This window comes from Ambystoma mexicanum, chromosome 6p, assembly GCF_040938575.1.
Source record: "Ambystoma mexicanum isolate Mex_15411 chromosome 6p, UKY_AmexF1_1, whole genome shotgun sequence".
Classification (NCBI taxonomy): domain Eukaryota; kingdom Metazoa; phylum Chordata; class Amphibia; order Caudata; family Ambystomatidae; genus Ambystoma; species Ambystoma mexicanum.
The window spans coordinates 365,735,648-365,758,984 of NC_090935.1; the positions used below are offsets into that span (position 1 = coordinate 365,735,648).

General features: G+C 48.2%; 1 protein-coding gene across 6 annotated transcripts in view; it reads left to right on the plus strand.

Annotated features, from left to right (window-relative positions):
• Positions 1 to 23,337, plus strand: part of NIPBL (NIPBL cohesin loading factor) — a 2,053,700-nt gene that overhangs the window by 661,366 nt on the left and 1,368,997 nt on the right. For all 6 annotated transcript variants that reach the window (XM_069627143.1, XM_069627142.1, XM_069627145.1 and 3 more), the window contains one exon: positions 1,676 to 1,858. In XM_069627143.1, the coding sequence (XP_069483244.1) occupies positions 1,676 to 1,858 (183 nt within the window). The remainder of the gene's footprint in view (positions 1 to 1,675; positions 1,859 to 23,337) is intronic.

Below are 23,337 nucleotides of genomic sequence, written 5' to 3' on the forward strand. Positions count from 1 at the left end.
TCCTTGAAGAGGAAGCCTGAACAAGGTACTTTTTCTCAAATCCAATGGTGGTCCAGTTTTTGAAGGGCTTCGCAAATATGTTTCTATTGCACAGTTTTAGGTTCCTCCAACGTACCTAAATTTAGTTCACACTTTCATTATGGGCTTCCCCTTTGAGCACATTAATTTGTTCTTTCAGCCTTCTTACTCTGAAGAAGTTAGTTGTATGCTCTTCAGTTCTTTTAAGGTGCAGGAAGACTTGACCGGCCTTCTTTCTAGCCAAATGTCTGAATGTCGCGCATCAATTGGAGCAGCTTTGGCTTTTCAGACAGGTGTAACTTTATCTAAGATTTGCCAGACTGCATCTTGAACCTTATTCTGTACATTTTTGTTGCATTCTTTATTTTGTTTGGAAGGCGGATGCAATTATAACTCCACATATGTATTGCCGAAAGCAGAATATGGATACGATACATCGGATCTTCAAATTGTGCAGAAATAGTGGAGCCCCAGGCCTTCACCCACCCAGGGGCTGGGGGTGTAGTCAGGCATGGGGATCACGGAGCTACCATGAGAGCCGTCCACATGGCGACGCCATCCCTTCCATACATTCTCTAAACACTGCTGCCAGAGCTCTTTGGCAGGGCAGGATGCACCCTTTTGGTGAGCGGTTCTCGAAGGTTTTCTGGCCTGAAGATTTTTGTGCTTGCTGCTCTCTTCAGTTAATTGATATTGCTATGTGAATTTATAAAGATGTGAAATCTTTGGGAGGTTGCAATCAATTAGATGGCGAGATCGCCAGGTGGTGATTTCTTTTTATTTTGGATTTTCCACCAACATATTCCTCATAGCTCTCCCAGAGTGCCCCACTGTATTACAGACGTTCATTTTAAACAAATTGTAGTTTATTTATCTTCACTATTTCGTGGTTCCTTCAGCTACTGAACTGGGAGCACTGAGGTAATGGGGCATAATATTCTCCATTTATTGGGTTGCAACATCTTGTCTGGGGTAGAGTCAACGACTCATCCGAGATAGGTGTCGCCAAGCTACACAATGCCCCCTGAAGTTTGAGAACAGCTTGCGTTGGAGGATATCTATCAGGACGAGGAATCTGTGGGTATATACATAGAAGGAACACTACCTGGTAAGTCATTTTTCCTTCTTGCTTAACAAGAACATCATGTGATTACATGTGTTGGAGAATCGCATGCTTTCTTGACTTTCTTGGTGGAAGTAGAAAACGTTAGTGCCAGGCCTTCAGTGTTTTGCTGCCCCCAGCTCTGCCATTACATGTTTGAGTCTGCCAAAGATCTGGACTCTGGTTGGGTCCATTGAACGAACCATGATGATTTGCAAGAGATGCAACATAAATGACTGTTTTGTATGGCACAATCATAGATCGTAGGATGAGTGCAAGAAATAAAACGAAGAAAAGTCGACATAGTGGTCTTCAACTCTTCTAAGTGAATGTGTTTGATGAAATTAGAGAATAGTTTTATTCCTAATAGGTTTATTTCAACCACATCTGGCCCATTGACAACTGCCCAACTCTCACACCTTAACACCAAAACATTTCAGTCAGATGTAATTTCAGATGTAGCTGATTGACGACAAAAAAATTAAGTGTGTTCTTCTTTTTTTTATTACTAATAAATGCACAAATTAATTTTAACCATATTCTTCTCTCATTTAGGTGGAATTGATCGTAAAGTGCTAAATGAGTTGCCCCCAGAGCTAGTTGAAGAAATTGAATCTAACATGCCACTTTGGGAACGTGTAAAAATGAATAAACGGAAACGTGCAACAGTTAACGAAAAGCCAAAATATGCTGAGATCAGTTCAGATGAAGACAATGACAGTGAAGAAGCCTTTGAATGTAAGTAGTACATTGCTGCAAGTAATGTGAATTAGTTCAAATCGATGACCTTACAGACTCTGATCTTGCTATTGGCCACCAGAGATGACATTGCGACCCTTGAACTAATTATAAATGCATGTCGATAAATGCTGGCCATCCTCTGTGTCGGGAGTAATTCCTATATCAGGCCAATGTTGCCTTCTGTATTTCCTGTTAGGAAATTACCTTGGGCAAATGTCTACTAGTCTTAGGTTTTTTTATGAGTAGTAAGTTCTGAACTAGAGCAAAATTCAGTTTAGATGCATAGATTGTGTTGCCCACGACCCTATGCCTCAAATTATTTCTACTCTGTAATACCCATACTGCCAGACAGTTCTGCCCACTATTCAGAAAAGAGCAAATAAACACAGACTCTAGTTTATCAACTAGACACGTGCTTTACATGATTGTTGCGCGAATTGTTGTCTGTGACAACTTGTAAAAGGGCCAGTTTTCAAATAATTTTATTTGGTATTCGTGTCATGGGACTCACTTGACCCAGTTGCATCACATTTATAAGCTGACTGCATTTTGGTTAATGAGCTGCCTCCCTTTTTAACTAGAATATTTTATGTGAAATTTACAAACTTACACCAGCCCCTTTCATATGATTTGTTAGATTCTGCAGTAGCTAGCTCCTTTTTGCGACTACATGCTTTCAAGTTGATGTATGTCACTTTCTCAGCGTTCCAATGCAACAGACGTACAAGCTTCTTTTTTGCAGCTTCTCAATCTGTGCAGTGAAGACCTGCAGGGAGCAACCCTTTGTTATTTAATCACTGAATGGTTTATTAAGTTTTACAAATAGCTGCTACCAGCCAGTGGGGTGCACATATGCTGACGATGGTCACCTGCTTGTAGTGGCAGAGTAAAGTGTAATTTTGGGACACCCTAGCCTGTCTTTTAGGGACACAAGAACAGTTTTATCCTTAACGAGGTCCCAGGTGGGGGTCTCTCTAGAGTGAGGGGTGGTGAGAGGGGAGAGGTTGCCTTAATCTTTTGAATGTCTACTTCCTTATTTTAACTTGATGATCCATTGTGCATCACTGCGTGTGTCTGCTAGACCGCAACATGTGGCCAAAACATTTCTCTCCAAAATACAGAACCAATAACAGTAACTCCCATTTGTCCTGCATCTTAATTCATCTCTCCATCGTATAGTCCTACTGATTTGTTGACGTTTGTCCGTTCACTGCAAATGGGAGCACCCAAGCAGAAAGGATTTCAGGTGGCAGATTGTACTACACATTTGGCCCACTTTTGGGGCCATCTTTTCTTGTTTTTGCTAATCATGTTTTCACTCTGTGCCTGTGTATCTTCGAGCTCCTTCTTGATCAATATGAGATGTGTGGAGTTCTGTCTCATGCCGGTCCATTGCTTATGGTCAGCACGGTTTAAATTGCATACTGGATTTACTTGCTGGCCTACTGTTCCTAAATTGAGTGTCACAAAGTCAAGTGGGAATCAATGAGACTCATAGATTTAGAGGTTTTTAATGGGCTTTATTTATAACCAACAAAAGGTAAGGGATCAACTATTTCACATAATTGTGCATCTTCTGCTTGGGTTGGAAACAAGGTAGACAAATATTCAGATGTCTTCTCTCTTATTAAGGTAGATAATAATTTTGGACGGTTTTAACAATCCTCACCAGGTCTATTGATGTTGACATTTTCACTATTGTATCTATTGTGTCAATATGCAAGGACTCTAAGGGTTGTTCAGGTGCTTTTCAGATGGGGGGGGTGACCAGTTCTAGAAAGGCTATGTTCGCCAATTGCAGTCTAGCCCAATTCTGTCCTGATTTAATTAAGATGGCTGAGGCATGTAAGGGAGGCACTTGTGAGGCACAACAGTCACTCCGTAACATGCGTCCCCTTTCCTCCCTCCTGAATGGGCGTCACTCGAGAGGGACGGGAACAAAAACCTTTTTCACCAGAAGAATTACTTTATTTTAAAATTTACAGGGGCACGGCCCCAGGAGCACGTGCTCCCTTAAACCCGCCCACCGGCTCCACACCTCAGTCCTCTCTTCCGCGCCGATGGGAGCAGACCGATTTCACCAGCACTCCTGGGTGAGGCCTCAAGCCTCGTAATTCCATACACTTTTCCCTAATCTTACAAAATTCAATTTTTCAGAATTTTGGAAACCCCTTCCAACGATTCCCTAGTCTGTCCCAAGCGCATGTGAGCTGAGACCGGCTTCAGTAGGTACCCTTCGTGTGACCGTTCCTTCCCCACCTCAGATCCTTGTGCGCTCTACCTCCGGTGCCTTGCCGAAGTCCACGGATGGGAAGGCTGCTCTGCATGCAACGCTCCGACTCACGCCACGGTCCCTCAAAACCGGCTTGCACGGTGGAGAGTGTTGTTGTCCAGGACTCAGCTGGAGTGCATTAAGGAATAGGTAAGGAGAAAGACCAAGAAGAAGGTAAGCATACTCTTCTCTAAAGCACCACACAGAGGTGACTCCTTCCCGGGGAAACCTGCTATCGGGAAGGGTCAGGTTGACCCTTGCATCGGCAGAAGGGACACTGAGGCTCTTGCAGCTACCGGCTTAACGGCTGAGGGTTCTACGAGCCCTACCGGTTCCACTGCCAGGGAGCCCACGGGCTCTGATACTGGGTTACGCCCTGAGGGACTTGGCTCCACTACCAGGCACATGACTGCGGGGGCGCCTACACGCAGCGCACAATAGCACTACCGACCACAAGAGGGCCAATCGCCTACCAGGCACGGGCCAGAGCCGATGTGACCAGGCCTTCAGGCTGAGCCCAGGCCTGCACCGACCACAGTCCCACATGTGGCCAGGCCAGACTTCCAAAAGCGGGAAAGCATTCCAGCCAGGACAGAAGCCTGCCAGCTGAGTGAACCGCAGAGGCGCGAAACCCACGGCCAGGGCAGACTGGGTTCCAATGACTCTGATCACCTGGAACACATCGTACCCAACCTTCACTGGGGCTATGTACAATGAGGGCATGTACTTTCAAGGGGAGTTGGGGGGAGCAGGCAAAAGGAGGTTTCGCCTCCGGTGGACATGCAGAAACGCACCCAGCCTGCCTGCGAGGACTTCTTCTTTGACAGATGTTTGTCCCTCATGAGGTCTCTGCAAATGGGAAATATCCTCAAGGGCATAATACATGACATGCTGCCTCCCGCCCGCACAACCACTTTAGCCGGTCCCTACGGATTCCACACCGCCACCACCGCTACTGCTTCTGAGGTAACTCGGGTCTCAGTACCGGTGCCAAAGCTCTCAGCATCGGCCGAAACCCCCCCCCCCCTACGGACACAAATGCGGGGGATCAGCAGGACACAGATGAAGAAGAGCAAGACGCACATTCCTCCACAAAGGCTTTCAATGACGGAATAGTGGGCCTAGCTGAACACCTGGGCCTCCCTAAAAAGGGCTGGCTCAAACCACACCACACCACACTCCACTCAGCCAGTGAACAAAAGGCAGGATGCAAAGTTCAGGCAGGTGGAGGGCAACACTGTACACCCGCAGCCATCATCCTCACTTATAGCAGCATCATCTGTGAATGCCGAGCCTCCGGCTTCCTCTTCAGCACTACTGGGCAAAGAAGAGAAAATGCTGGAGGTTTATGGCAAAACGGTCTCTTCCAATGATGACCTGCATCTCATCCAGGCCAACACCAATGCCATCCTGGCAGTGCCCAGTCAACGGATGTGGAAAGAAATTGCAGATTTTATTTGGGACATCCAGCCAACGAGCAAGCCTCTTTCAAGGCTGGGCTTGCTGAGGCAAAAATAGTGGCACAAGATATCATGGAGGCCACAGTGGCCTACATAGATACCGCTAGTAAGGTAATCTGTGTGGCGACAGCCATGAGGATGATGGCCTGTTTTAAGGCCACCAGGTTCAACCTGGAAGTCCAGGATAGAATCCTAGACCTTGCCCTTCGAGGTTGGCAATCTCTTCCACTCTACTATGGACGCAGAGCTAGACAAAAAGAAAAGCAGCTTGCAGACGGCCAATCACTGGGCATTCTGAACAAGCCGGCAGCGAAGCCTTCCCTCTGAGCTAATCCGGCGCAGACAAGGACGATCCTTTGGTCGATTCCGGGGATTTGAGGACCTCCAAGCTGGCCAACCGGACAGGTCCCCAAGCCAGCATAAGCGGAAACATCACAAGTCTGTGCACAAGGGATTCTTCCAGTCCCCCCCTCCCAGTTGGTGGCCTAAGACGGCTCTTTTCAGATTCACGGCACCCCAGTCGGGGTCAGGCTGGCCCTGCACATTCAAGTTTGGCACCTACACATTTTGGACTCGTGGGTGATCTCGGTAGTCTACACAGGCTTTCGGCTTCCCCTTCCATTCCCTCCTCCTTGTTACCTGCTCCTCGCAAAGATCGGAACACCCTTGCTTCTAGCAGAGATTTGTTCCCTCGCGGAGAGCGAGGCGGTGGAGGAGGTCCCTCTCTCTCAACAGAACTTTTTCTCCTGCATTTTCGCCATTTAAAAGAACCACCAGGCGGGCAGGCCTGCGAGTGGTGATAGATCTTTCCTCCCTCAATCTGTACCCACCTTGGCAGAAGATCAAAATGGTGATCCCAGCCATCATAGCCGAGACACTGGGGAGTGCGGGGGCACTGGATATGCTCCCTGTATCTGAAAGACGCATATTTTAATGTCGCCATAGTGCAACCTCACTGGGCCTTAGATTTTCAATACAAGGTGCTGCCTTTTGGTCTGAATTCAGCTTTGAGGGTGTTCACAAGACTCATGAACGCTGTGGCTTCCCTCCTCAGGTTGGAGGGCCTTCATGTATATCCATACCTCCATGACAAGTTAGTCGGAGGGACGTCTCCGGAGCAGTTCAGGTCCTCAGCAGACAGACTGAGGACTACACTTGACGAGCTGTGTTTTTCTATCAACTACCAGAAATTGCAGCTCTGGCCTACTCACTCTGGTGTACTTGAGGCTGCTGTGAGATACGCTGAAGCAGACAGCATTCCCTATGGAGGAGAAGGTGGCGCGATCAAAGCTTCTGTCACTCACTTCCTCAACAGAAGTTACGACAGTGTGGTGGTACCAACACCTGCTCGGAGTGCTAGTGGCATGTCTCCTACCTATTCCTTACACCATGCTGCGAATGAGGAGGCTGCAGCTGCAATTGGCAGCCTCCTGGGACCAGGAATCGGGTCATCAGGGCGTGCTAGTCACGATACCCCCTCACTTACAGCGGGACCTCAGATGGTGGGACCACTATGTAAATGTCATGGCAGGCAGGCCGACTCGACCGCCTCCAATACAGCATACTCTGACCACAAACTCTTCTCTCTTGGGGGTGGGGTGAGAACATGGGGTCACATGCCGTGCATGGGCTTTGGTCTCCGACCGAACAGCAGAATCACATCAAGTGGCTAGAATTGATGGTCATTTGGCTCGTGCTCAAGTCTTTCCTTCCAGTGATGGGGCAGTGCAGTGTGTATTCAAACAGACAACTCTACCTGCATGTGCTACCTAAACAAGCAGGGTGGCATTGGATCCCTTTCTTTGTTGGTTGAACCCAGACAACTTGGAGTGGGCAATTGCACAAGATGTTTAGATCTCAGCGGTCCATCTGCCAGGAGAATCAAACCTGAAGGTGGACATGCTCATTCAATTGGGCTCCTGACAAGTAAGAGTGGCAGCTGAATGGGAGAGGGCTCCAGGAAATGTTTAACAAGTGGGGCCATCTGGCCACAGACCTGTTTGCGACGGAAAGAAATTGGACTTGTCAGCAGTTCGCGTCCGGGGCGGTAAGGGGCGCGGCTCCTTCTGGGATGCAATTCAGATACCCTGGGACGGGAGGTGGGCATATACATTCCCCCCCCCCCCCCCCTCCTCCCCTCCCATCCCATACAGCTCATTCACAAGGTAGTGAGCAAGATCAGGCAATCCCAGAGGCTGTGTACATCCTAATAGCACCTCGGTGGCCTGCAAGACCGTGGTTCTCTTACCTCTGTCAGATGTCGGCCCTGCCAGAAATCCCCCTTATGCTAGGGAAAGGCCAGCTTCTGGTCCAGCAGGTGGGGCACAGTCCTGCACCCCTTTTCAGAGAGGCTAGCCCTAGCAGCCTGGTACCTGAGCAGGTAACTCTTCAACATCTCCAGCTGTCTTGCGACAACCTGGAAATCATACAGGGAGCCAGGTATCTACACGAAAGCAGTACAAAAGCAAATGGACCAGGTTCTGATTATGGTCCAAGGAAAATGGTGTGGATCCACTGGCCTGTGGTCCTGACCAGGTGTTCTCCTTCTCGGCCCAGTTGGCTTGATCAGGGGTCCAGGTTGACACCTGCGGGAATTGACTAGCGTCTGTTGGCGCATACAGGGACTTGGACACATTTACTTTCTCTTCGGCCAATCCTGTGGTAAAGAGACATTTGACAGGTCTGATCAGTATGTACCTTCTGGTCATGCTCCCGCACCCACTCTGGGAACGTGGTGCTCCGTGCCTTGGCTCACAAACCTTTCGATCACATGGCCACTGTAGATATCAAAGTGGTCACCCTAAAGACCGCGCTCCTAGTGGGGTTTACTTCAGCTCACAGTCAGCAAGATCCAGGCCTTAGCGGCTTTGGAGCCCTATACTAGGTTTAATCAGGACAAAGTTGTGCTAAGCACGCACCGCAAGTGCCTCCCGAAGGTGGTTTCCTCTTTCCACATTACCGAGGAGCTTGTGCTTCCCACTTTCTTTCCAGACCCCTAGAAAGAGGTAGATGGGGCTCTTCACTGCCTAGACGTAAGAGCACTAAAATTCTATCTGGATAGAAAGAAGGGCTTCCGCAAGACACAGCCCTGCTGAGGGGAATGCATGCTAATGCAGTCAGAGCCAAGGCAGCAGTGGTCGTTTTCAGCGCCGTGTGCCATGGCAGGTGATTAGCAGGGCGGCTACATGGGCCACCCCCTCAGCCTTTTGCAAACATTACTGCGTAGATACCTGTGCCAGAGCTGACGCAGCATTCAGCCAAGCAGTACTGCGCAATCATTTTGCCCAGAATGGCAAGCTCTCCTCCCCAGGGTGGTTGTATCAGTGGTAATTGCCCATGCAGGATGGAGGAAAGGGGACGGGACGTAGGAGTAAGTGTTACTAACCAGAGTGACTAACATACTCCTAGTCCATAGTCCCCTTTCATCCATATGTCCCATCATCCTTCCCCCCTAAAGCAGCGAGGTTGTTCAGCATAATACAGCTGACGCGTCAAGAGGGCTGAGGGTGTGGTGCCGGTGGTCAGGGTTAAGGGAGTCCGCTCTGCTGGGGCTGTTCCCCTGTGCACCTGCCAATTTAAAAGGAAAGTGATTTTTCAAGTGAAAAAGGGTTCCGTTCCCGTCCCTTGCGAGGGATGCCCATACAGTATGGAGGAAAGGGGACTATGGACTCAGAGTACTGTGGGTGCGATTTCTCGCCGTCACCATAACCAGTACAAGAGGGACCCTATAAAAACTCAAACAGAAAAGAGTTGAGTAAACATTGCTTTATTAAAACGCAAGCATTCGCGAATGGGCCACAAGTTCAACCGTCTCGCAAAGCAAGTCGTCAAAGTGCCGCCCTTTCCCCTGCACATCGTGGTCCTTTTATACCCATCTGTTTTACATTGTCATACATTGCTGCACATAGATTATGTCCACCACAAGGCGGTTCCTCCCAGTCATGACTTTGCATCAAGGTCAACAGTTCAACATCTGCTATTGTGGTTTCCTGCTATCTGTTATTCGCTCTCTCTCGTGCCCCTGTGTGTTCTTTATCTCTGTGCACGAGGCTGTGCTTACTCATTCCTTCCCCCCACCCGCATCCTGCAGACAGTTTCAGTTAGACTCAGCTCATTTTGACACACATGGACCAAGCACAATCCTTCTGCAAAACAAGCTCTTGTCAGGTTAAACAGGCCTCTGTCTAATTTACAATTACTATCCCTATATGGACATTCTCAACAACTCATGCTAGTCTCGGCATCTGCAAGTATCGCCATCAAAAGGAAAGCCTCTTTTCTTTTATAAACGCACATTCATTTAGCGCACATAGTGAAAAATACAAAACTCCAAGTGTAAGCACAATATTACACATGCGGGCTCACCTTCAGTACATTAGTTACTCTGGTGAGTAACACTTATTCGAGGGGATTGGTTCCTCCGACGTATTCCACATCTATGACGGGTAATCACCACAGCTGTGCTGGTGGTGATTACCCGTCATGGATGTGGAATACGTCTTCGGAACATCCCATCGAAAGAATGTTACAAGGTAAGAAAGTAACTTGTTCATTTCTGTCCTGGATGTCCTCCCTCAAGCACTTAGCAAGCGAGGGTAGTGAGACTAGCACTTTTTTCTTCTTGTTACTGTCTCCTTCTTTGTGCAATACCCCTCAAGGTTTTGCAGTGTGCTCATACCTCCTCCCGCTCAACTCGCATGCTAGATTTTGGGCACATTGGTGGACCTTTCTTCTGTTACCCCGTCTGGATTTCTTGTCTGAACGCTGCCTTTTTTAAACTATTATGAGATATTGCACCATGAGGATCCTCCTCCCCTCCTTTCCCCTTATTGTTCACTGTCCCATTCCTAGTGCTGCATCTTTCCTTTTTGGTTTTGGTGGCCTTAACAACTCACTCGGGTTGCAGAGCACTTTTTTTTTACTGGATTGTTTCCAATTTCTCTTTCCTTTCTTCATTCTGGACTGTCCCCATTTGGTTCTAACCACATCTTCTGGGGCTTTGCTTTTCCCCATATTGCGTGTCTCTGCTCCCCAATCTCTGGGGCCTTCTATCTCCCCAATCTGTGGTGGTATATACCTCCTATATGATATGATAAGATATGGCATTTGTAACGCGCCTATACACAGGTGTTTCAAGGCGCGACGAGGCAGGGAGGGGAGGAACAAGGGGAGACAGACAACGATCCTACTAGGCCAGGTGTCATTCAGATCGCGCAAGTGCAGGGGTGGGGGAGGGGGAAAAAGTGGAAGGGGAGGGGGGGGGGGAAGTGCAGTACAAGGTAAGTGGCGTAAGGTAATAAATAAATAGGGCCAGCTGGTGGCAAGTGCAAGGTAAGTGCAGAACAAGTGCTGGAAAAGGGGGGGGGGGCTGTAGGGATACAGAGACAGTCCCGCAGTGCAGAGGGGGCTCCAGGGCATCAGTGCAAGTGGAGAGTGGCTGGGCCCAGGACCGAGGCCGTTAAGAGTGGTCCAGTTGCAGAATCAGTGCCGTTTCAGTGAAGAATATTAGCTGTTCAGCAGGGGAGAGGGAGAGAGAAAGCAGAAGCAAAGAGGAAGGTTTTGAGGTGCTTCCGGAACCGGAGATGGTTCTCCTCAAGTTTCAGGGAGGCAGGAAGGCTGTTCCAGAGGGAGGCCCCTGCCGCGGAGAGAGATCTACCCCCAGCTCGTTGCTTCGAGAAGCGGCTGACCCTGAGGGAGTTGGAGGCGGATGAGCGAAGGGCTCGGGAAGGAAGATATTTGGGAAGAGAGAATTGAAGGTATTTAGGACCCAGGCCCCAGAAGGCCTTGTGGACAATGCAGAGGGTTTTGAACTTTATCCTCGCAGCCACTGGGAGCCAGTGTAGAGATTTCAGTCCTGGAGAGATACGGTCCCTGGGCTTGAGGCCAAGGACAAGTCTCGCAGTTCTGTTCTGGATGAGTTGCAGAGGGCGGAGAGTGGAGGCAGGCAGATTAAGATAGAGGCTTTTACAGTAATCCAGCTTCGAGAGAACCAGGGCTCGGGAGACAGTGAGCTTCTGGGGGAAGGAGAGGAAGGGAAGAATACCTCTGAGGAGGTGCAGCTGGTAGTGTGACTTCTTAGCGACGTCAGAAATATGAGGAGAGAAGGAGAGTGTGGAGTCGAAGATGACCCCAAGGTTTTTTGCATTGCAGGTAGGAGCAGGGAGGGGGCCAAGGGAGGCAGGCCAGAGAGCTGCAGGGAAGGAGGGAGTGGGTGTACCGATGAGTAGAATCTCAGTCTTACTGGCATTAAGGCAGAGGTCATTGTCGGCACACCATTCCTGGATAGCAGACACAGTCAGAGATGAGGGAAGGAGAGGGGGAGGCTGAGGGTAGCCTGAAAATGAGCTGGGTATCGTCCGCATAGCACTGGAAATTAGGGCAGAGAGCGGCAATGCGGTGGGCAAGGAGTGCCAGATACTGGTTGAACAGCCAGGGAGAGAGATTAGATCCCTGGGGGGACACCACAGGTGGAGAAAAAGATGTCGGAGAGGAAGGACCCCAGTTGGACCTGGGAGGGTCGATTTGAAAGGAAAGAGGTCAGCCACGCCAGAGCCTGACCAGTGATACCAAGGTTTTCACGGAGACGGTTGAGCAGGATGGCATGGTTGACCGTGTCAAAGGCAGAGGAGAGATCGAGCAGAATGAGAACACATGGAGTGTTGGAATCGAGGTTCAAGAGCAGGTCTTCACGGATGTTCAGGAGAGCAGTTTCCGTGCTTCTGGCAGCTCTGAAACCAGATTGATGGTCATGAAGGCTACCAACAGATTCAGCATGGAGGTTAAGCTGGGAGATGGCCAGTTTCTCCAGGAGCTTATCCAGGAAGGGAGTGATGGAGATAGGGCGATAGTTAGCCGGGCAGGAGGGGTCGGAAGAGGGTTTCTTGAGAAGAGGGTGCACAAGGGAGTGCTTGAGGGGGGAAGGGAAGACTCCAGAGGCGAAGGAGTGGTTGCAAAAGTCAGCCAGGGAGTCGATGTGGTCCTTGATAGTTTTGGAGGAACAGGGGTGAACCTGTCTAGACGAGACTTTCATAGCTCGGACTTGTCTGGAAACCTCGTCAGCAGAGAAAAGTGGAAAGGCACAGAAAGAGGGAGGAGGGGTGACTGCAGAAGGGCCAGAGGAAGAGCCGGGAAGGGAGGGAGGGAGGTGAAAGGAGGAGAGCAAGGACAGGATGTCCTGAGTTTTAGAGATGAAGTGAGAGGCCAATGCAGTGCAGAGGGCCTGGGAGGGGACAGGAGAGGTAGAGACTGCAACAGGGTTGGCCAGCTCCTTGCAGATTTTAAAGAGTTTGGAGGAGTTGTTAGATGCCGCAGAGATGCGGGCTTGGATAAGGGCTCTCTTCTTGGTGAGAACGGAGAGCCGGTACTGCCTTTGGAGCAGGCGGCAGGCCAGTTTGTCAGAGGATGAACATGAAGCACGCCATTTCCTCTCTGCAACCCTGCACTTGCGTTTTAGGGTGGCGAGATCCGAGTCATACCAGGAGTTACATTTGGCTTTGGGCTTCAGGCGGATTCTCATGACGGAGGCAAGGATATCAAGAGTAACAGATATAGCAGAGTGGAGCAAGGAGAGGGCTGTGTCAGGGTGGGAGTCAGCCGAAGGGGCAGGGGGGGGGCGAGAAGGTAGCAGCGAAAGCCTCAACTGACACACGCTTCATGGGTCGGATGACCGAGAAGGTGGGTGGCAGTGAAGAGGGTGGCTTTGCCTGTGGGGTAGGGAGGGTGAGGTGGGAGGATAGGAGAAAGTGATCACTCCAGGAGAGAGGAGTGGAGAGAGGGACGGAGAGGGGAAGGTCAGAAGAGATCAGAGCATCAAGAGTGTGCCCAGCAGAGTGAGTAGGCCCAGACGGGAGAATAGAGAGTGAGAGAGAGTCGCAGAGGTCACGAAAGAGAGCAGTGGGGGGACTGGAGGCATCAAGGTGGATGTTGAAGTCGCCCAGAAAGAGGAGTTGAGTGGTTGAGGACAGGAGTGAGGAGGAGAGGTCAGCCCACTCAGAGAGGAAGGAGGAAATTTGACCAGGTGGCCGATAGATAGTAGCCACGGTAAGGGAATGGCTAGGAGAGAGAGAGAGTCGGCAGACAAGACATTCAAAAGAGGAGTAGGTCTGCGTAGGAGTGACAGTGGCAGGAATCCACTCAGGGAAGATAAGGGCAACACCACCCCCTGCACGGTTAGGCCTGGGCATGGAGAGGATCTTGTAACCGTCAGGTAGGAGTGTCAAAGCTGGTGGCAGAGCTGGCTGTGAACCATGTCTCAGTGAGACAGAGGACGTCGAGGTCCAGTTCCTCAAGAAGGTGACAGATATCAGAGGAGTGCTTGATGGCAGAGCGAGAATTTAGAGTGGCAATGTGGAGAAGGTTGCCCTCCTTGAAGAACTTCCGGGGAGGGGTACAGATCAGAGGTACGCCCTGCGGAGGTGTTGAAGAAGGAGGTGAAGAAGGAGCACGAGAGGGGGCAGGGAGGGAGGGTAGAGGCAAGGTAGCCAAGGATAGAGGAGGGGGGACAGCAGGAGAGGAGAGGAAGTTGATGGTGTGGGAAGCGTCTATCAAAGAGGAGAAGGTTGGCCTGAGGGCCTTGGACCAAAATGGTCCCATTAGCGTAGACATTAATGATGGCCTTAGAGGAGCGGAAGGGGGCCAAGAGGACATCCCAACCGGTGCCACCTACAATCTCCCCCGCCAGAAGGTTGGTGAGAATAGATCTCTATCCTCCTCTCCTGCGCTCCTCCTCTTCTTTCTCTTCTCTCTGCTGACCCACCCCTAACCCCCAAACTCCCCCCCTTCCCACCCCAAAACACCACCCTCAACACATTTTTTCTCCCATGGTGCCTTCTCTCCTGGTCACCAAGTCTCCTCTGGCCACCACCAAAACCCTTTCCTGGTCTCTGCTCACTCCTAACTCGCACCAGTCTCTCTATGCGCTGCTTGTACTTTCCCAACCACTCCCTGGGATTGGCTTTAGAACTGTGGGTTGTAAATGTGCAGAGTCCGGATCCTGGCACTGGGATTGGTTTGAGTTTCCTTCTGGGATTTCTGCTGGTTTGTGCATAACACCTTTCTTTTCATTGACTGAAGGAAGCTGTTTCTGTGCGGTCTGCATCGATCATCAGAATCGCATAGAATGTCTGTCCAATGATTGGACCAGAACTCGTGAACTACTACCAAAAACTTAACCCCTTAAACATTCTTTTCATGCAAGATGGGTTGTTGTCTATTGGGCTTCCTCCTGCATCACTCTAAAGCTCTTTACAAGGCCTTAATCTTTCTAAATGGGGCCTTGTTGATTGTTGCCCTTGTGACCAGTCCCTGCCAAGCTCTCAGGTTGGCTTTGGGTAGATCGGAGGATACTCCCTATGCTGGCACCACATACTCTGCAGCATGCTCTGGGTGGCAGCATCCGTCCCTTTTCATCACCCCATCCCTACCCTCGAGAGCAAGGTCTGGCCATTTGCCACAAACCATCATTGCATTAGCTGAAATGAATTTTTCCTTCTAGTTCACAGATTTAGTATTCAGGGCCACACTGATTATTTAAAACTGCTGTGTGTACCTGTAAGCATAGAAACAATTAAATGTCTATATAAGGACATGGCCTTCCCAATTGGGAGCTCACAGTAACCATGACCGGATCAGGCTGTGTGTATGAATGGGTGTCTGAGACTCGCTGCTCACTCCTCATCCTGAAACTCATCCTGGGAGAAACCAGTGAAGGCATGTCCCTTATTTGCACATCCCAAAAATTGCAATAATAGGAATGAACCCAGTCGGGAATGAGCCCAACAGATAATTTTGCAAGGATAACAAAGTTTATATAATATAGAAAAATGCCAGCAAAGAACTCTGCTGCCCGAGAGACTTCTTCCAAAAATTAGACAGGCAGCACATTATAAAAGACAATTCCATAATTAGTGACGTTGTTGGGCTCTGGTAGATGCGATGCCCCTAGTTGCTGGGGAACATATAGTTGTGCCTGCTCCATATTGGAGACCAGGTGCCTATTGGAGTTGCAAGTAAAGGGTATGGATTCCCAAGGGGAGGGTACCTTAGCAGGTCCTTCAAAAACAAGCAACCAGCCCTGTGAGAACATTGATGGGGTAATGCACAGAATGACTCTTATGGCAAATTTCTTTGAAAAGAATCCTCAAACATTATATAAGCTACAGAATGTCAGCCACTACTGCCACATCCACCTCCCAACCACGGCAAAGAGGCAAGTTCCAGACACCCTCTTTCTCAGTCCCCAGCTAGACCCAGTGCAATATGATCAGTATGATACTAATTCAGACACTGAACAGCAAGAGACACAAGGGGGTGGGAGGGTGGATCAATATTACGATGAGGAGGGCGTCTACATCATGCCCTCCCCTGACCAGCTTGAGGCGCCAGTGGCAGATTCACCATTGTACAATCAACCCCAGTTAAATGATATGCTCTTAAAAGCAGCTGAACATTTGTTCAAATCCAAACCGAAGAGCCTCGGGTGGATAAAGATTTTGTGGAGCATATCTTGGTGGGGGGAGGGAGGGAGGGGGCTAAGAAAGCTGTGACCCAGTTTATACCCCTCCTCCAATCTGTACATAGGAAACACAGCGATCACTAGAGATGCCAAGCCAAACCAGGGCTGTAAACCCACATATTGAAAAGTTGTTCCGCCCTGCACCTACAGATCCACTCTATATAAGGGGCCATCTTAAACCCGACTCGTTGGTAGGGACTACTACACGAAAGAGGGCAGGAACACCGCTAGCATCCTCTGAAGTGCCCCTAAATAAGAAAAGCAAAAAGCTTTACACTCTAGGGAGAAAGGTGACCACCTCGGCGGCCTTCCAAACCAGGATTGCAAACACCTCATTTTTGGTGAGTTATAACTGCCATAAGTGGGATGAGGTTGCAACTGTAATGGCATCAGCACCTGAACCCCTCAAGTCACAACTCTCCCTCGCAGTAGCGGAGGGGAAGGCGGTATCAAGCTGCATCCTGAAAAACAATCTTGATGCCACATATAATGTAGGCAGAATTATCGCTGAGTGACCAATATTGAAACGCCATGCATGGCTTCGCCAGTCAGGTTTCAAACTGAAAACGCTGGCAACTCTATTAAACATGCCTATAGAACCAAATGTCATGTTTGGGGAAGCCACTGAGAATGCTCTAAAATCTGCCGAAGAAGAGTATGACGCTCTCAAATCCCTAGGCCAAGTAACTACTAAACCACCAGGCCAAGGAGGCAGAAGCAATTTTCGCCGCTTTCAAGGCCAGAACTCACAAAGGGGTTTCAGTTATAGACAAGGCCAGGGCTCATACTGGGGAAACAATGTGGAACAGGCTTTGCAGGATTTCCAAAGAGGCCAGCACAGATCTTGTGGCCGGGGGAGGTCCTCCACTTCCACTACACCTCCTAAACAGTGACCACCCGCTTCAGGTCCCCTTCCATGCCTCTCCAGTTGGAGGGTAAATCACACACTTCACCCACGCATGGGAGGTAATCACCTCGGACAAGTGGGTGTTATCAACCGTAGCGGGCAGTTATTGCGTGGAACAACTTCAGCGACCCTCAACCCATCCCCTATGTCAAAAATCAACCATGAAGGAGGAGCAACGCATCCTCCTGGAGGAGGTCGTAATTCTGGTATTCGAGGATGCCATCGAAATCGTCCCAGCGAACCAGGTAAACAAAGGTATCTATTCAACTTACTTCCTTGTGCTAAAGAAAGATTTACCAATGCGCCCAGTATTAGACCTATGCCCTGCAAACACCTGTGTCAAGCCACAAAAATTCTGCATGACAACGCTTCAAGAAGTAATCCCACTGCTAAAACGGGGGGCTGGGGGAACTGCATAGCAACATTGGATATGAAAGATGCCTATTTCCATATTTCAATGTTCCTGTTGTGAAGTGCTTGGTTAGTCTGATGTGCTTTGTCATGTGATTTATGATGTCACCTGAGTGAGTGTTCTATGTTGAATCAGTTGGGCCCTCCCTTCCTGGGTGATGGGTGCCGGTGTCTTTTTTGTATACGTCTTATTCCTGATGTCTTAATCCTGTAATATGTAACTAAAGAACATGAAGTAAACTTAAGAAGAAGTAACACAAAGAGGTGTGGACATTGCTTCATTACATTGGCGTGAAGGATTTCTAACAAAGTATCCATGGTGCAAAGAGAATGAGAAGACTGAGATTGAAGAGGACTGCTGCGGGGGGTGCAGTAGACATCAGGACCAGGAGAAGAAAAAAGACAACTCCGCCCCCAAGCAAGCAAAGCCATAACCCAGGGCGGATAAGGGAGGAGGAGGTTATGTGGACCATAAATGGTAGAATCCGCATCCCAGCCCATTGTTCTTGGGAGTGCTGTGTCTTGGAAAGAAGAAGCAAGAAGAGGTCCATGTGAGAAGGGTGCCCTGGTATTATCAGACATGACCAGCAGCCCTTATGTACTTGGGAGTGCTAGGTCAGTGTTTTCCAAATAATATACTGGTGTGAAGGATGTTTGATATAATCCCTACACAAGTTTAAGCAGCACCAAAGTGTTGAGAGAAAAAGGATTGAAAAGCCGTCTAGGGACTTGATAAATTTGGTGTGCTTTATTGCGTAAGCGGAACATTTTGCATAAGTGGCTGAAGAAAGCGTGTTTAAATGCGCAAGAGGAGCATTTAATGAGCGGCTGAAGTGAGCACTGAAGAAAGCGTGATTTAATGCGTAAGAGGAGCAATTTTACAGTTGCGGCTGAAGTAAGCGTTTTGACATTGTCCAAAGGCGGCACTGGTGTAACTACCGTTATTTCATGGGACAGTACAGTGGTACCTTCATCATCTGTGCCACATTCAATTGTGATGACATAACGTTCCAAATGGGGGTATCGGCGAAGCATCAGAACGCTACGTTCCCAGTTTTCGGCAGAGGCAGTTTCGAAGATGCGCCATGACTCTGTGTGGATTAAGTAAAGGACCTTGCTTAGCTCACGCAACGTGATGTGTCACGCTGCATAATACGGAAGTCAGGGTTTCTGAAGGGACTTGGAGTTTTCCATTTAAAGTGTTGAAGTAGCACTTCAAGTTGGATGCATGCGTCGCTAAACGCCTTAACAGTGGGTGTGTACAAGTCGCTCTGCCCGTTAGGGGAGTCTGTTAGCGGGCAATGGTGACGAAGTAAGCCCCAGGATTTCGCTTTTAATTGAGGATTTATGCAGTGCGCATTGCTCCATTTATGTTCGAGCTTGCTGCAATAAACTCTGCTCTGCTCCTAAAGCAAGTCTTTATGTATCGGTCATCGGTAAATGTTATGCCTCCACAGGAAATCGTGAGCTGATGAAGTATGTAAGTGACGTTGTCATATGTTCAAATGAGTAGTTAACATTGCACTTGGTTTTTGCTATCGCTAATGCCCGAGAAGTGAAGATGGCAGTGCACTACATTTTTATTTAGTTTAACTAATGCTTACCATCACTAAGACACGGGAATTGAAGAAGGCAATGCTGAACATTTTGTTTAGTTTAACTAATGCAATGTTGTAGTTAGTGATCGTCCTATATTTGGCAATGAAATTAATGTGACAAGTGTAATGGGAGGTAAAATGTATTAGTGTCGCGTGTGAGCGATGGATGCTTCTTTGGTGAGTGAGGTATGTGTGAACTCATATGTGGTAGGTGTTCAGCAAAGTTTTAATTTCTTTGAGGATTTGCAGGTCCATGGACTAATGGACATTTTAAAAAAAGTGCCTCTTAAATGCAAATTAATAAGGTGAGGTGCGCATTTAAGTATACATGAGCTAGGATAACACTTTGAGGAATTTTAGGTGTTAAGTGTTAAAGAAGAACATGGATTAATAGGCATTTGGTTAGTTTATAGGCCATGTACAACGACATTTGTTATTTTAGAGGTAAAGCTTTAATTCAATGTTTTAAGATGTTATGAATAATAACTGCTTTATTCGCATGGCTGGAGAAGTGTGAGAGTGAATAAAAGGAGCATGGTATGAGCTCGGTATGCCCATTAGGAGAGTAAGCATGCTAGCTCAGAATGAAGAGTAATTATAATTTTGCGTGTCTCATGCATGAATTGTAGTAAGTCTTAGGTGCTGCAAAGGATAGGAGGTAGAGCCTCCGTTTGGGAATGTTGATGAGTTTTAACCTTTTCTTTATAAATGCTTGAGGTATGCACTGCAGTGATTAGTGAGGTAGCGCTTCAATTGAGGGAGGTAGTGCCTACAGTTGGTGTGACACAATTGGCACTTGACTGAGGTAGCGCCTCTGTGTGTGTGTGTGTGTGTGTGTGTGTGTGTGTCGTTGGGGTAATTGATGTAAGGTAGCGCCTCTGGTTGCTTATCTTTGTGTTATGTGTTAATCCTGGCTATTGTTTTCTGGTCAGGGTTTGATTATGGGACTAGATAGTACTGCCATTTAGAAGAGTGATAGAGTCAACCATATGTTTTTGTAGGTGGTCTTGGAGTTGACTGGCCAGCATCTCCAAGTTGTTTTAGGAGCTGTACACTATGGTATGGTTAGGTTTTGTTCAATTGGCTTGGTCCATTTGTATATTTGTGTTTCAGGCATGCATGCTGTTGGATATGTGTTAGGAGATTCAGTAAAACTCTGCAACTCACTATCTGACTATGGTGATTTCGTTGTCATCCTGGATGACTAGTATTGCGTCAGGATGACAAGTGGTGCTTCAGAGTGGCAGCCATAAGGCTCGCCTGTGGCGGGGGCGGGCATAAGGACCAAAGTGTTTTTGTGTAGGTTATGGTATTGTTGGGTAGGTATAGCCTTGGATCTGGGCTGGTTGGTGTCTAGAGTGGGAGTCTAGAGTTTGCCCGTGGCAGGGGCAGACGGAAGGTGATTAGTGTTTATAATGTGCTTGAAGAATGATGGGCAGAGTTTTGGAATTGCATAGTTGTGGGATTTTCATGTTGAATATCCACAGTTCTTTGGACTGGGTGCGATGTGTGTTGTTTAGGTGATTACATGCGTTGTGAAGTACTTGTTTGTGAGTGTGTTTGGTAAGAAGGGAGATGTGTTGTGACGTGCTTGGTTAGTCTGATGTGGTTTGTCATGTGATTTATGTCACCTGAGTGCCTGTGGAATGTTGATGTATGAGTGGGAGAATGCTGTGGTGAGTGTTCTATGTTGTATCAGTTGGGCCCTCCCTTCCTGGGTGATGGGTGCCGGTGTCTTTTTTGTATATGTCTTATTGCTGATGTCTTAATCCTGTAATATGTAACTAAAGAACATGAAGTAAACTTAAGAAGTAGTAACACAAAGAGGTGTGGACATTGCTTCCTTACAGTTCCCATCGCACAGAAGATTCTTGCGTTTCAAAATAGCAAACCAGCACTACCAATTCAAGGTGCTACCCTTCGGCATAGCTTCGCCTCCAAGGGTATTCACCAAAGTACTGGCGGTGGTGGCAGGGCTCCTGCGCAGGGACGCAATCCCAGTGTACCACTACCTGGATGACTGGCTGATTGCAATGGAGTCCCCCGAATTTGCAGGCAAAATACTAAAAACCATAAACCTTCTTTTCCAATTGGGCTTTATAATAAACAAGAAAAAATAAAGCCTTGTTCCAAACTGAACCAAACAGTTCCTAGGAGCTGTCATAAACACAGAAGAAGGGCTAGTCTTTCCATCAAAGGAAAGAGTGCAGAACATGTTACTGCAAATGCATCAATATCAAGCCGGTCGCCATATAAGCGTACGCAAATCTATGCCTTTGCTAGGCACGATGGCATCTTGCATTTACCTGGTCCCACATGCACGTTTGCACATGCGCCCCATGCATGAGTGGTTGGAGAAAGTGGTCTCAGGCAAGCGGCACTGGGACTATCTAGTTGTCTTGTCGCCAAAACTATTACAAGTCCTTTGCTGGTGGACAAAGGAAAATCTGTTGAAGGGAAAACCCTTCCACAATCTGGAGTTGCAAGCAGTATCAACTCTCCTGGTGTGGGGGCACATCACCTTCATCTCACAGCACATGGTCTGTGGACTTACCTCACGGCACAGAACCACATCAACCTGCTGGAACTTCTAGTGGTATTCAGGGCGCTTCAGGCATTCAAAGCACAACTGACAAATCAGTCGGTACAAATCCTGACCGACGGCACCACTGCAATGTTCTACATCATAGGCCCACATTCTCCAAATCTGTCCAAACTAGCACAGAGAATATGGAAATGGGCACTCAAACAGGGGATGTTCCCATCTTCCCAACATGTTCCTGGGGACCTCAACACTCTGGCAGACTCGCTAAGCAGAGATCCCCTACCAGAGGATCATGAGGGGCAACTACACACACATGTCGTAGAGTAAATCTTCTCACAGTGGGGTTACCCCACACTGGACTTTTTCGCTATAGGAGAAAACGAGCAATGCCCAGACTTTGCCTCCAGGTTTCCACAGCCAGACTCCAAGGGGAACGCCCTTTGGGTGAGCTTGTCAGGGAAGTTTGCTTTTCACCCCCAACTCCTCTAATGAGCAGGGTGGTGAACGGGATTCACAAGGAACAAATGACGCTCATACTCGTTACTCCCATGTGGGCAAGACAACCATGGTATCCACATCTGCGCAAACGGGCTACGCGCGATCCCATCAAACTTCTGTGCCACTCCAATCTGCTGACCCAACACGGGGGAATGACAGTACACCCTCAACCTCACTCTATGAACCTGGCAGCATGGCTCCTAAGGTCATAGAGTTTGGACACCTAATTCTTTCACAAAGGTGTATGGATATCCTCAAGGAGGTACGTAAGCCAAACACCAGATACTGTTATTTCTACAAGTGCAGGAGATTTGTTATTTGGTGCCAGTCTAAACAAACCCTGTAGAATGTACCCCATCTCACACTCTAAACTATATGCTCAGGGTTAGTATTAAATTCTATGAATGTCCACCTGGCAGCTTTATCAGCTTACACCACCTCTCAAAGTAAAGTATTGTGGTGGAAAGTTCACGTCATTAAAGTGTTCATGGAGGGAGTAAAAAGACTACACCTTCCAATTTCAAACCCACCACCAGGCTGGGATCTCAATGTAGTACTCGCAAAGTTAATAGGACCCCCCTTTGAGCCTATGCATAAGTAAAGTCTAAAACACTTGACACATAAAACTCCCTTCTTAGTGGCTCACCTCCATAAGAAGGGTTGGTGAACTTCAAGCATTGTCAGTGCAGGACCCATTGTTTGTCATACACAAGGATACATTGATTTTACGAACTGACCCTAGGTTTTCACTTATGTAAATTTCACGTGAACCAATCCATTGAGCTACTGCCCTTCTTCCAGAACCCTATAAGCTCAGCTGAGAAAAAACTACACTAGATGTAGTTTACTATGTAAACAAGCCCATACCGCTCAGGAAAACAGACCAAGCGTTTGTCTTCGTAGCACCAGGCAGAAAAGGAGACCGCATTTCAAAGAATGCAATCTCCAAATGGATAGTCAGATGCATACAGCTCTGTTACTTATTATCAAGCAAAACACTGCCTTTCGCACCAAGAGCGCACTCCACAAGGGATGGAGGAGCTACTTTGGCTTTCATCGCAAATGACCTGCTGGGCACCATTTGCAAAGCAGCTTCATGGAGCTCAGTACACACTTTTACTCATTACTACTTCATTGACACTCATTCCAAAGCAGATACACAGGTGGGGCAAGCGGTTCTAAAACCTCTATTTGCCACTGGACCTACACACTGCCCACCACCTTCTCCTAACACTGCTCGCTAATCAGCATGTGATCTAAGCAGATGCCACA